The sequence below is a fragment of the Melampsora larici-populina genome (genome assembly GCF_000204055.1).
Source record: "Melampsora larici-populina 98AG31 unplaced genomic scaffold MELLAscaffold_13, whole genome shotgun sequence".
NCBI lineage: Eukaryota > Fungi > Basidiomycota > Pucciniomycetes > Pucciniales > Melampsoraceae > Melampsora > Melampsora laricis-populina.
The window spans coordinates 457,220-471,972 of record NW_006768777.1 but is presented as its reverse complement, the minus strand read 5'-3'; the positions used below and the strand labels follow the sequence as shown (position 1 = coordinate 471,972).

The 14,753-nt window shown below is 44.2% G+C and overlaps 1 protein-coding gene across 1 annotated transcript; it reads right to left on the bottom strand.

Moving 5' to 3' along the window:
- Positions 1 to 11,976: 11,976 nt before the first annotated feature.
- MELLADRAFT_55725 (uncharacterized protein) lies at positions 11,977 to 13,129 on the bottom strand (the record flags this gene model as incomplete). The annotated part of the gene is made up of 2 exons (XM_007408587.1): positions 11,977 to 12,215; positions 12,313 to 13,129. One exon carries the CDS (start codon positions 13,114 to 13,116, stop codon positions 12,448 to 12,450), a length of 669 nt encoding a protein of 222 aa, XP_007408649.1.
- Positions 13,130 to 14,753: the final 1,624 nt, after the last annotated feature.

The window sequence follows — 14,753 nt, the reverse complement described above, 5'->3', positions numbered from 1 at the left end:
TTAAGAGAGGCAGAATTTTCGGACCTTGGTCGAAAGAAGAGGCGTTCGAGAAATTGGGTTTCTTTAGAACAAACCCACTTGGAGCAGCCGTAAATGGGGACGGATCATTTCGACCTATAAGTAACCTTTCGTACCCGAAAAACGACCCCGAAATCGAATCAGTAAACTTCAGAGTCGACAAAGATGACTTCGAAACTTCTTGGGATGACTTCAAGAAGGTAGCCTACTTTTTTACTATGTATAAAGGACGTCTAGTGCTAGGAGTATTTGATTGGGCAAAAGCCTATCGTCAAATACCTGTTGCAATGAATCAATGGAGATTCCTTATGATCCTCGGCTTCAACAACCAAGTTTACGCCAATACACGAGTCCAGTTCGGCGGGGTAGGCGGATGCGGAACTTTCGGAGAGGCGGCGGAAGCTTGGAAGGAAATAATGATGATTAAATTTAACTTACTTCAGGGCTTCCGATGGGTCGATGACACATTATTCATAAAACCCGCGGACGGGTCAAACCAAACGACAATGAAAGAAATAGCATCAGCAAGTGAAAGATTGGGAGTAGAAACCAATGAGAAGAAGTGGCGGGAGTTCGACGTAGAACAAAAATACCTAGGTTTTGTATGGAACGGGGAAAATAAAACCGTCAGGTTGCCAAAAGAAAAGATTGAATTAAGAATTAACCAAATCATGAAGTACTTACAAGCAGATAAGCAGTCTTTTAAACAGACGGAAGTTATGGTAGGTAGATTAAACCACATTACCTTTGTCTTTCCACAAATGAAAGTATATACCGCGGCAATTTACCGAATGATGAAAAATTGGGGGAAAAAGTACGCACTACGTAAATTATCAGAAGAGATTGTAGAAGATTTGAATATCTGGCTGGATACCTTACGAGAGGCAAACCCACTGAGGGTGATCCCAAAACCGGTTGTTCGAAATGTAGGCTGGGTGGGAGACGCTTCAACCTCCTATGGAATAGGCATTATCATAGGAAAGAAGTGGTCTCAGTTTAAACTCAAACCCAATTGGCATGCAAGAGAAGCGAACGGGGACAGACGTGGTATCGCGTGGGCCGAGACGGTCGCGGTACGCCTGGGTTTATTGATGATTGAACAGCTAGAATCAGTAGAGGGTAGAAATTACCTGGTCCTGACAGACAAAACGGTCACGGAAAACGCAGTGGTAAATGGGAAATCAAAAGATCCCCTAGTGAATGCAGAATGGAAAAAGATCCAGGAACGGCTGATAAAGAATCAGTACTCGATAACAGCTAAGAGGGTAATATCAGCAGACAATGCGGCAGACGCGTTGTCAAGAGGGAAAGTCTCAAAAAAGAAGAACGAAGATAAGATAGTAGTAGACCTACCAAAGGATCTGAACGCCTTCCTAAGACAGATGTAGTCGGGAAGGGAGGTTGCAATGAAGTTGAATTGAAACCAATGTGAGACCCCTTGTGACCCGTGAGAGAAAGCAGGCCCTCTTTCATTAAGATCACGACTGTTCACCACGGAGTTGGCCAATTTGGTCTCCAACTTGCCGGGTGTGTGAAAAAAAAAAAAATATACGACTCGTAAGCGAGTCGAAGTGAGATCAAGGAGAGGTTTCCGAGTGGAGAGTTCAATGACAAGTAACTAGAACCAAATGAAAGAAGACAGTTAACTTCAGAGATTAATCAAATCATGCCCCGAGAAGTAAAGAGAAAGAAACTCACCAAAAGTACAAAAACGTATGAAGTACCTGGACATTTCGGAAGAGCGGTCAAGCAATCAACCATCCCAGGAGCACATCTAGCGGTTGGTAGCTGGGCTAAGTCGACCCTATCAGGTTATTCATCCGGTCTCTCGAAATATATCACCTTTATCGAATCAAAAGGAATGACGTTCGACGAAAAGAAACCAATCAGTAACGATGATATATACGGATTCATAACCTGGGCCGGTAGAACAAAGATAAACTTACCGAATCCGCCAAAGAAGCCTATCACGGCAAAGACAATCGACAAATACTTAGACGGGATAAACGCATGGCACATAGTCAAGCATTTACAGAAAATTTCAATCGATCCAGAGATTGTAAAGATGTTACTTCGAGCTACACGAAGAGAAGAAGAGGGCGAAGTCTTGGAATCGGCAAAGAAACCAGTGAAGGTCAAACATCTATATAGGTTATTGTCTGAATCTTATGGAAAATCGGAAGTACAAACCTTAGTGGCAGACGTCGGATTGATTGTGTTTTGGGGAATGTTGAGGTTAGGCAAGATCTTCAGGACGGAAAAGAAAGACGGTGCAATCCTAAACCACCACGTAGAATTCGGAATGTCAAACAAAGGCGAATGGGCAAAGATTCATTTGAGGAAAGGGAAAACAGCCTCACCGAACGAAATTCAGGTCATCCACCTTCAAGCTCAACCTTCGGTGTTAGACCCGGTGAGAGCACTCAAACGAATCCTTAAAGCGAACCCGATGAAAGAGCGAGAAGCCTTGGTTTTTCAGACGACTAAAGGACCCTTGACGAAAAGAGTCTTCATCAATGCGGTGGAGAAAGTCTGGGGAAAATCAATGTTAGAAAGATGGTCAGGACATTCTTTCCGGGTGGGAGGAGCTTCGTTAAGGGCAAATTTAGGAACTCCAGAGAAAGTGATACAAAAAGTTGGACGGTGGAAATCTGAGGCCTTCAGACGCTACATAAAAAGTTATTCTCTCACGGAAATAGAGGAGACGAAAACATTTTTAGACAGAATAAGACTGGGTAGTTGAAACTCAAAGGCGGGAAAACGTTGATGCAACCTTTAAGGTTCATACACGGCAATTCAATTTCGTTAGAAGAATCTCAAAAATGGCGGTATTACCGCATTAACCCCGGAACATGCTTCTCGAATGCTCGAGAGTTGAGTCCCAGACATGCCGTAGAAGGGGTTGTCCAACCGGCCAAGAACGGCAGGTCTGTACCTTACCATCCTTGGGATAAGGGGAATCGGACAACCCCTTCATCGGAATGAGCCAGTTTATAGTAAATGAGCCGCGAGATCCCTTTGGTTAGCAAAACCAAACCAGATCTCAACCAACTCCCAGATTGGTTTGGAAAACCAAGGGATTGGTTTCAACAAACCAAGAGTTTGGTTGGGTAAAACCAAACTCGCGCTCGCTCCGCGCGCTTTCCCATAAAGCACTTACCTCACCGCCAGGCAAGGTAAGGGCAGGGATGGTGATTAGTATATCACCCCTTCTTGTACATAAATGTTACCTAAATTGTAACAGTGAGAGTGGACTTTTTAAACCGGAACACCTCTCCTAACCGCATTAAACCCCAAAAGGCGACTAGCGCGGTTGCTGCTACGAATTCGTGTTCTTCTGATCGTCCCGTGCATCTATCCAACATCGTGAGTAATTGCTGGACAGTTACAGGTTTTTTCTCTGAGTTGAGCAAGACACCTTCCTCCTTTTTCTTCGTCGCTCTCAATAAGATCCTAACGATTCCTTCATCTAATTCGATTTTAGCGACATGTTTCACTAAGTGCCAGGCTTGTATTCCATCAATATACTTATCAATGGTTTTCAAAGCTACCTTTCTCTTTGGTGGATCATTTACGGTGACTCCCGATTCCCCTGCCCACACTATAAAATTGTACATTTCATTTGCTGATATCTTCTTGTCATCTCGAAATTTCTTTCCGGTTGATTCGACAAAGGTGATATACTTCGACAGTCCAGACGAATAACCTTTTAACGTGGATTTAGCCCAACCACTTGCCGCCATATGAGCTCCGGCTAGTGTCGCGTCTCTCGCTGCTTGTTCAAAGTGACCTGGTAAGTCTGACTGTCTTCTTGATTCGTTGGTTGGGTTTCTATATGGTGGCATGTCTATGAAGTAAATCGATTAAGGTATTAAATCGATTTAGGTATTGTCTTTCCTGGGACGTGGTTCTATCAATCAAATGTGAAGGTTCTGTCGCTGACATTTCTCTTTCCTCTTTACCAGTCCCCTAGGTTATCTAGTACCTTTCGTTCAAGTCCCTTTGGAGACCTACCATAAGTCTCATGGTATCTCACGAGCTGCTCGAAGGCGATGAACGGAGCCCCTCTATTGCTAGTCATTGTATCTCACGAGCTTTCGTTGTTCAACTGCTGGCGATCACTTACCTCCATTTTCACTATACCCAAGTTTTCCTTTGGTAAGTTGATCCTCTCACTCCTGCTATCTTCTCGTCTCTCTTACTAAGTAGCTTACCTCTTCTCGCTAGGTTGTGTGACTGCAAAAACGGTTCAAAAGGATGTCACAGGTATGTTTCCTATTTCTTATCAAGTTTGGTACATGAATTCTTTCAGGTCTGCCGGCAAGCTAATCAGCAACATATTCTCCTTCTGCTTTGTCGAATCTAATCCTCTAGACAATGCATCTGCCGCGTTGTCTGCAGACTTAACTCTCTTAGCTTCGATTGCACTATTGTGCCATAACAAGTCTTCCTGTATTCGCTTCCACTCCCGATTTACCAGTGGATCCCTAGACTTTCCATTATTTATCGCTCCTTCCGATACTGTATTATCAGTTAAAGCTAGGTAAGTTCTTCCTCTTACATCTTCCAGGCATTTCAACATCTGCCAGCCTAACCGTATTGCAACTGTTTCAGCCCAAGCGATCCCGCGCTTCGACCCATCAGGTTCTTCTTCATCCCACCGATCTTTTAGCTTAAATCGTGCCCAGTATATTCCGATGATGATACCTAGGCCGTAAGACGTCGATGCGTCCCCTACCCAACCTACTGTCCTTGTTTCGGGTCTAGGGATGGTTCTTAAAGGTTCAGCGACTGTTAAGGTATGCTTCCAAATCGCTAAATCCTCCACCACTTCTTCAGGTATGTCTCGTAAGGCGTACTTGTGTTTCCACTCTTTCATCCACCTGTAAATTGCTGAACAATACACCTTCATTTGTGGAAATACGTACGCACTATGATTCAGCCTTCCTACTAATATTTCTGTTTCTTTGAAGGACTGTCTTTCTACTTTCAGATAAGTGGATATGTTTTCTAGCCGTTCTTCAACTTTTTCTCGTGGTAACTGCACCGTCTTATTTTCACCATCCCAGACAAAACCTAAGTACTTCTGAACGTACGTGAACTCTTTCCACTTTTTTTCATTTGTCGTTACTCCCATCTCCGTGCTTAAACTAACAATATCTAACATACTTCCCGCCTCTGTGTCTTCTACAGGTTTCACAAACAATGTATTGTCTACCCATCTAAAACCGGCCAATAGCTTAAACTTCTCTACCATCAGCTCTTTCCAAACTTCTGCCGCCCATCCAAACGTTCCGCAACCAGCTACGCCTCCAAACTGCACTCTCGTATCCAAAAGAACTTGGTCGTTAAAATCTAGTACCATCAAAAACCGCCACTGGTTTTCTGCGACTGGTATCTGACGATAGGCTTTCGCCCAGTCAAAGATCCCTAATAGTAGCTTCCCTTTATACGAAGTAAAAAAGTAAGCCACCTGTTTGAAATCATCCCATGATGTTTCAAATTCCTTCTTATTGACGCCTTCATTTACTGACGAAACATCTACTAAATGTCTTGGGTACGACAGATCGCTAATCGCTCTAAAAGATCCGTCCCTGTTTACCACGGCTCCCAACGGATTCGTCCTAAAGAAACCTATTTTCTTATAGACTTCTTGTTTCGTCCATGGGCCGAACATTCTTCCTGCCTCTAGTTCAACTTTGAAGTTCTCTTCTATCTTCTCTCTTGCTAGTTGTGCCGAAGAGTGGTTGGGTGGACAGTAGTAATCTTTATTCGGTACGTAAGCTTCCTTGATGCCTTGTGTGAAACCCGTTGTAAACATTCTGATTATATATTTGTGCTTTGACAGCAGATTTACTTGATACAACTCCTTCTCCCAAACCTCTAAATTCATATTATGAGACGGGCCATTTGGCCATACCCTAGTGCGTCTGTCTCGTGCCTCTGTCTCCTTCCACGACTGCGACGAATCTAAAACAGGTCTTATTTTGTCTACCCTTGGCCCTTCTGATTTCTCATCGTCAGGACGTACTCTTTCTACTTGGGCTAATCTGTCGTAACAGGCCAAATTATTCAAAAAAGTTCGAAATTAATGTCAGGGACTCCTTATTCTGAGTTGTCAAATTAGGGTTTTATAAGAAGATTTGACAATGTTGTAGGTCAAGTCAAAGCTTTGTACGCTTTAAATTCTCGTCAGCTTTCATGTATGAAGCTCAGAAAGAGAAAGGTGGGACAAGGGAAAAGACTGCACTCTAATGTGCTTGGGACGTTGTCATGCAATTGCCGACTACGGCATGCATTTCATTTCTCAACAAATGTATTCAACTACAAGGCTCACGATTGTTTCCATTTCCCGTCTCCTCGTTTTCCATAGCGCTTCTCTGGGCTTCTGCTCCGCTCTCTTCGCTTCCCTTCTCCCCACTTCGGACCCCTAGTGTCCCGCTGATCACCACCCCGGTATTGCTCACGTGCAGGTTCTCGATAGGTATCTCGATAACTTCCCTGGTATCGTTTCCAGTTTCCATTTCCTCAATACGAACTCGTGCTGGCATGTCGATTTACCGCCTGACTTGCCTGATTACTAGCGAATTGTGCTGTCGTGCTTGCGACGTGTTTTAAGCTCGACGGTTTCGGTTGGTTTGTATATGGACATATGGACGCCTTCGGTCCACCTTCTGCATAGGGATTAGTTTTGTAAGCCCGTTCGTTGAAACTTTCTGCCTTTGTCTTAGCCTGAGTTAACAAATGATCTTGCAACTCCGCCCAGTTGCCTAAAGATCCATCGATGGTTTCTCTCATCACCCCTTGACGGACCAAGCGGCAATATCGTAAAGCCACCATCCAACCGAAGTCTTTGCGTATCTTCTTCACGATGTTCATATGATGTTCGAACTTCTCTGCAACTGGTTCCCAGTCAGCTGCTCGTAAGTGTACACAAAACAGCTCCATGCAATCGCTCCATGCTTCAAAATTCATCGTGAGTTCTTCCACCGGTCCTTCCCCCCCATACATCCGTTTTTCCTTTTCAACTTTATCTTCTGACTTTGGTGGTAGAAGAGACCATGCTTTCTGATCTTTCATCAAGAAGTCTTCATCAAAAACCGGTAACGGGATAAATGATTTCAAAGCTTTTAACTTTGTCGTGAGGTGAGGTGACAAAGGAGTCAGTGCGTCTTCCATTTTCGCTGATCCACATCTAAACACTTGTCCATTATGGATCATGTCGCCATTTGACAAAGTTAATGATCCTTTCTTGGCCGCCATGATTGACTTTGCCTTGTTAGACTCTTCCTCCGATTTTGAACCATGGAACCACCCCTCTTCGCCTTCACCATTAGCTCCGCTTCTCGCTTCCTTCTCGACGACTTGCCTCCCTTCTCTCAAGAACGTAACACTTGGTGTTCTTTGCGCTGGTTCGTGCATCGCACGTTCGCGATCTCTTTGGCCAGTGCGAGGTTCGTTTGGATCATTCGATGACTCTTCGTCGAAGACGTAGGCGTTCCGGCGTTGTTGTGTCTGTTGTGGCATTGACTGCCTCGCTTCCTCTCGATGTAGTTTCTCGGTAAGTTTCCTTGCTCCCTCTATATCGTCTCGATCAAACGCCTCTTGGATCATCTCCACTAAGGTTTCTCGCCTCGCTTCTACAGATGACAATAACCATTCGATGTGTCAGTACCTGGGTTTCCAAACGAAATTACGATGTGGTGTTGGATGATTCGACTGATGGAAATTGGATCAACGGATCATGATAACGGATAGCGGAGGATCAAAAAGGATCATGATAACGGATAGCACGTATTGTAAGCCCGTCTCGGCTGAGTCTTATTCTCCTGCCAGACTAGGCTAATCATCTATTGTTAGCCGATTTAGGCTGGGCGCCTATTTGCAGCCGGGCCAGGCTAAGATATCTACTGTAAGCCAATTCTTAGGCTGGGCACCTATTAGTAGCCGGGCCAGGCTTCGATTGTCCTTCCCGTTCAACCTCTTCGTTCATCGTTCCTAATCTGTTTTTTCATACCTCATATATAAAAGATGGAAAGGGGGAAAAGAAGGAAGGAGAATAAAAAGGGAAAAAGATGGGGAAAGATGGGGAAAGAAAAGAAAAAGAAATTTGGAAATAGAAGGAAAAAAGGAAATAAAGAGAAAAGAAAGGACATTGGATAAGGAAAGTCAGTAATATCACTGTTAGTCTTACCATTCTTTAACCTCTCAAATTCGAGTATCTCATCATCGTCGTTGACTTGCTCGTCGTCTTCTACCTCTTTAATTCCTCCCCATTCCTCTGTTTCGTCTTCCTCTTCTATTGCTTGTCTTCGCAATGGTACGTGTGATTCCTCCTCATTTCTCCCCTCGCTTTCGTCTTCTTCGTTCCTTTCTTCGTCTCTCCTTGCTGGTTGTCCTCTTCTAGGAGTAGGCAACCTCTCTGCCAACTGCGCTCCAGTTGCCGCTGCTTCAGCTCGAGTTAATCGTCTTTGTACATTTCCAGTTGCTTGATTTATTTGATTTCTTAAATCCATTGTAAACGTCTTATTTTCTAATTTGAATTTTTAAAACTATTTTGATTTATCTTTTATGCTTGAGCTAAGCGCTGTGGAGGTCTAGATGAGGAGTGACTGAATGGCTTAGAGAGATTTCGAATTACAAATCTCTTCCGAGAAGTTCTCGGACGCCAAGTGTCACTCCTAATCTAGACCTTTCACGAGAGTGGACATTTCCACCAACTCGTGCCTCGAGGTGTATTCCAGTATACTTGAAATATACTATACCAACAGTATAATATACTGGTATAGTATAGTGGCAGCCTTGATAGAACTCCCTATCAGTATGTCTGGTTCTTTTGTTTGAAGAATTGTCCTTCGATACGTGAATAGCTGAAGTGTTATCGCAGAACAGTTTAACCGGCCCCATTGCACCTATCACATCTTCCACTAAATTCCTCAACCACACCGCTTCCCTTGCTGCTGTACCCAATGCCATGTATTCGGCATGACATGTCGATGTTGCTACGCAACCTTGTCTTTTCGACGTCCAAGCAATCGGGCATCCGAGAAAGAAAGTCGTGTATCCATGGACGGACCTTGAGTACTCCCCTCCCCAATTTGCATCAACATAAGTATGTAGCCCCGTCTTCACCTCGCTCATCAACGGTTTCAGATGTAACTTCACAACCCCGGTAGTCTTGAGATAACGCATCACTCCTTGAATAGCTGCCCAGTGTTGAGCCGTAGGTCTAGCCGAGAATCTTGCCAAGAAATTCGTAGCGTAGGTGAGATCTGGTCTAGTAGCTACCGCAAGATAATTGAGACATCCTATGACCGAAAGGTATCTTGTTTTGTCGACTTCAATTTCGTCCTCTTCCGGCGATGAAGGTAAGTTTGATGCGTTTAAAGGCGTAGTTGCCTTCCCGGGAGTCTCTAGGAAGTCTCTGACGATCTTGTTCGTTAAACCAGCTTGAGATAATTCAAAACTACCATCCTCTAATCTTTTCACATCCATGCCTTCTGATCTTCAACTCTTCAGTCAACGCCTTCGACAACTCTCTCAACAACTCCACACTGCTACCCGTCACAACCCCATCATCTACATGCACCCAAATAATACACACCTCATTACCCCGCTTGCAAATATATAGAGATTGATCAAACTGACATGGTTTAAAACCTAGTTTGATTAAGATCTTGTCAATATGCTTCCACCAACACCTCGCACCCTGTTTAGTTCCGTACAACGCTTTTACCGCTTCCAAAACCTTATTAGCCTTCCTCGCTGCTTCCATACATCCCGGTGGCAATCTAAAATACAGTTTGTTCATGATGTCACTATGAAGATATGCAGCCGTCACGTCAAAAGAATGGACAACCCATCCCATTCTTGTTGCGAGAATTAAGACAAAACGAAGAGATGCCATGCTGGCCGTAGGAGCGAAAGTTTTGTCATAGTTGATTCCTTCGACTTGTGAGAATCCCTGAGCGACTAGTCGAGCTTTAAATTTGATTGGAGTTCCATCCTCAGCCAGTTGCTTGTGTTTGAAAACCCACTTGAGGCTGATTGTGTTGACGTTGGCGGGGCAGTCTACAATCTTCCACACTCCCATGTCGTCCATGGCTTTCAGCTCAACGTCAATAGCATCTTTCCACTCCTTAGCGTATTCGTCTTTCATAGCTGCGGTATATGATAGAGGTTCTTTCAGTCCAGCCGACAGATTCACTGAGTTTGTTAAGACTTCTACTTGCGCGTCCTCGTGGTGTACTTTGATTTTGTCTGAGAAATTGCCAAGTTGTAGCGCATTGACAATGAATTCTAAACTTCCCTTCTTAGGTGGTATGTTCAGTAGCTTGTTCAAAGTGGTAGATGAAGTAGGTTCTTCTGGTGAGGATGAAGATTTTTCATGTACGAACTTATCTTCATATGGAAAGACTGCGATGCCGGTCTTGAGTAGTACCTTCGAGCCAGCATCGTAGAAGATCCAGCCTTTACCACCATCTAAGTAACCCACCATCACGCACTTTCTCCCTCAATTGTCTAGCTTACCACTACGCTGCGCTTCATGTCGGTGTACAAAAGCTGTCGATCCGAAAGTCCTGATGATGTCTAACTGAGGCTTGCGTCCGTAGAAGAGTTCAAAAGGTGTTTTGTCCCCAGTCAGCGAGTTAGGAAGTCTGTTATGAAGGTAACATGCCGCCACGTATGCGAAAGACCAGAATGATTGCGGTAGATGTGATGCTGCCAACATCGTCCTACCCATATCACTTATGGTTCGATTTAGACGCTCTGCCACACCGTTTTGTTCCGGTTCATAAGGGTTCGAGTGTTCGTGAAAAATGCCTTTTGATTTCAGCCAAGAATTGAATGTTGTCTTTATGTACTCGCCTCCTCCGTCAGTTCTAACATGTTTAACTTTAAAGCCAGTTTCCCTTTCCCATTTGTTGATTACACGAGTGAAAGTGTCAGGTACTTCTGATTTATTCTTAATGATGACTATGTCTGAGAAAGTTGTTGCTACATCTCTGAAAGTGACTGTAAAACGGTTACCATTCACATCTTCAGGGAAAGGGCCCATGACGTCTGATACGATGATGTCTAAAAGTCCGTGTTCTCTTCCTGATCTCCCCAACTTCCTCTGTCTTGTGCTCTTGCATACCAAACAATCTTCACAGGTGAAAGAAGTGGATGGAATAGACAAGGGCAGGCCTAGGCCTAGCTGGCCAGCGCAAAGCTTGCGAATTCTCTTCATGTCTACCACTGTAAACATCATTCAACTTCCCCAATTTGGCAGAGGAAAATGATTAATAGTACAGTTTTTCATAAAAGAATCTAATACTGCACACCTGGGCCATTTCACCCACACTACATATGTGCAGCAAGCTAAGTCAATAGTTGTCTATCATGTACATACAGGTCTGCTCAGTTTTTTGCCCATCAGAATAAATAAATCACATGTTATACCACATGTAACTTTTTCGACTTTGAAATTTTTTTCCCAAAAATTCACTACATATAATTCTGTAGCTGCTCAGGCAATATTGTTGAAGCTATGTCTTAGTAACAGAAAGTGTGTTACATGCAGTTGAGTTGATGAGATCACACCAAAACATTGAGTCAGTGTATGTAGTCAATCTTTTGGAAGCTTTTTTCAATCTGAAAGAAGTTACAGCATGTATTACATATGAATAACTTGTCCTGATGAGCAGATAACTGAGCAGAACTGTATGTACATGATAACCACATATTCACTGAGCCTGCTACACATATGTAGTGTGGGTGTTATGGCTCAGGTGTGGAGTGATAGACCATTTTATGACAAATCATACTCCCAATCATTTTTCCCTGCCCACTTGGGGAACCCGAATAATGTCTGCAGTGTACGTGACCAAAACGTCTGTGCCAAAGAAAGGCTAAATCGGTATCTTGCTGAGTGCTCATCACTTTCACACAGCCTACTCTCTCAGGTTCTTTTTTGGTGATAACATGAGTTTGGATTGCATTTATAACCCAGCGCCGATTACAATAAGAAGCTGCTACTGATAGACCATCTCTCATTCTCAAAATAACATCATTTCCCCAGAACCATAACTTTGCTCCATTTTTGACCAGCGCTGCTTGAGAAATAAGCATTCCTGTAGCTTGAGGACTGTAATAGACATCTGTGATGATGACATCAGATCCGTTCGTCGCCTTCACTCGGAGGTTTCCTTTTCCTACAATCAGAGCGTTGTCACCTTGAGCGGCTGTTTTCAATCTGATAGGATGGGGAAGAGGGGAATGGTTCAACAGAAGAGGCAACGCATTGCTCACATGATGCGTGGCACCGCTGTCCAACAAATACTCTGTGGGGACAGAGTCAGGTTGATTGCCTTCTGCACTCCAAGCTACGGTTGATGCCGATACTTGAGATGGCGTATATGATGAAGGAGTATGTTCTACTTGAATTTAACGAGCCGAGATTGAAGAGGGATTAAGGCCTAAAGCTTGTATACTGTAAAATCTATTGAGATTCGTCTTTCTCCAATCCCAAAAGTGAGGCGCCGTGCGATTGATTCGTTTCATCCAAAGAGGACAACGCTGAGTTCCATGACCGAACACGCCACCATGAAAGCATTGAAAAAGGCCTTGAAGTACTTTGGGAGCTGCTGCTTGTCCGGGCTTGATCGGGTTGATTTCCGATTTGTTTCTGTCTTTGATCAAAGCTGAAATCGGGCCCGGAGGGGTAGGTCCAGTAAAGTTCATCAAAATTGGTTTACTGGGAGTCGAGTAACGCGGAGGAGTAAATCGAGGCTGATTGTCGAATCGGTTATTCAAATTGCCGGTGTTCATTTGAGCGAAAGAGCTGCTGAGTGCTTGAATCCCTTCACTCTCATGTACCGTTCTACGAGTTGTGATGAGATTTTGCATGGCTGCTCGTACCTCAGTAGAGGAAAAGGGTTTCTTGTCTAGCTGGTATTGCGCGTCGAGAGTCGCATTTATAATGTCCATACCATACTCCCCAGTAGTTGGGGCACAGAGTTGAAAGACCATACCCTTGACGATATCCTCATCCCAAGTAAAACCAACCGATTTGAGTTTCTCGAAATCTTTATTCACATCGTTGATGAAGGTCATTAAGTTGGTAGAAGCAGGATTGTAGCGTCTGAGCATGATGGAGCGAAAAGTAACGTATTGAGCGGTCCTACCACCTTGGCAAAAGAGTTCATCCAAAGTGAACATCGCATTGTGAGCTAGAGACTTATCGGCGATCAGGTCCTTTAGGTCTTCGTGAATCGTTGAGTTGATGACTCGTCCGGCGCATCGATCGATCGCCATCTGAATCTCCAACTCTTCATCTGGCCTCTGAGACGTCCAGTAGGAAGAAACGTCCGTCATCTCGTAGACCGCTCTTGCGGTGCGCAACTTCCATCGAGCGATGTTGGATCCATCAAGAGCTAGATGTTCGATTCCAGTAGTAAACTTATGCACATCATCGTGCTTGCGATTTAACTCTTTGAGTCTATCCGTAGAGATGTCCGGTTGTGACATTCTTGCAGTGTCTTCGTTCAACGATAAATGATCCAATTCTTGAGTATGATGAAAAATGGTTTGACGACAATGTCCGATGTTCAATAGTAGAGCAGGGTTCAGATAGTTTGTGGGGGGGTTTTCAGTGAAGGGATGATTCAAAGATGAATGAGTACCGGCTAAGGGTGTGTTTTCCCTAGTCGATGTTTCTCCTCCGGTTTGAGATCCCGAGACGGAGTTCGAACGAGACGATAAAGCTTGTGACTGCGACCGCGTTTGGATACTACTTTCCGTGGTACGTGACAATTGACGGAGTTCGAACGAGACGATAAAGCTTGTGACTGCGACCGCGTTTGGATACTACTTTCCGTGGTACGTGACAATTTCTTCGGGGGAGTGCGAGCTACTGACATATGACCGGATGCTGACTGGCAGTTCAGACTTACACTACGAGCTTTGCAAGATTTAAAAGGCGATTTCAACGATAGCGCAGCTCATAACCTATAGCAGATAGTACGATAGCACGTCAGTGCTCACTCCCAGAATCGGCTTCCACAGTAGTTGGTGATGTGGAAGCTTCTCCCGGAGAGATGAGACTTGACTACAAAGCAGAGACTGTACAACATCACGTGACACGCTGTGGTGCAGTCGTGTAACCCCATAACTCTACAACAGCGATAAACTTAACAAAGTCCCACGCTCGCGCATCTCGAGCGAGGGACTTACGCCAAATGTGTACGCTCCAAAACCTCAGAGATTTGGGTTTGGCAGGGAGCTTGCTTCAAGGCCTTATACCTTTTTCCACACCGAGGATTTGGGTATAGTCCAAAGGGAAAAGTTGAGCGCCTGCCTCTTCCGCATAATGTACATATTTTTTCCCAAGGAAAGTGCTTCCCTCTTGCCTAAAATGTGCATCCAATATTGGCTCTTAACAGAGGATTACACATGTAACCTCTCTCACGAGTCCAAATTTGCTGCTAAGACCCAATCTTTGAAGCACATTTTTTTGCAGAGGGGAGCACATTCCTCGGGGAAAAAAATATGTACCTTAGGTGCCAGATTCAGGCGCACAAGTTCTTCTTTTGGACCATATGTGAATCCTTGGTGTGGAAAAAGTTATAAGCACTCAAAGTGAGCTCCCTGCAAAAGCCAAATCTCTGAGCCTATGGAGCGTACACATTTGGCGTAAGTCCCTCGCTCGACGCCTTGCGAGGATGCGCGTTTTCTTTTTTTTTTTTTCTTTT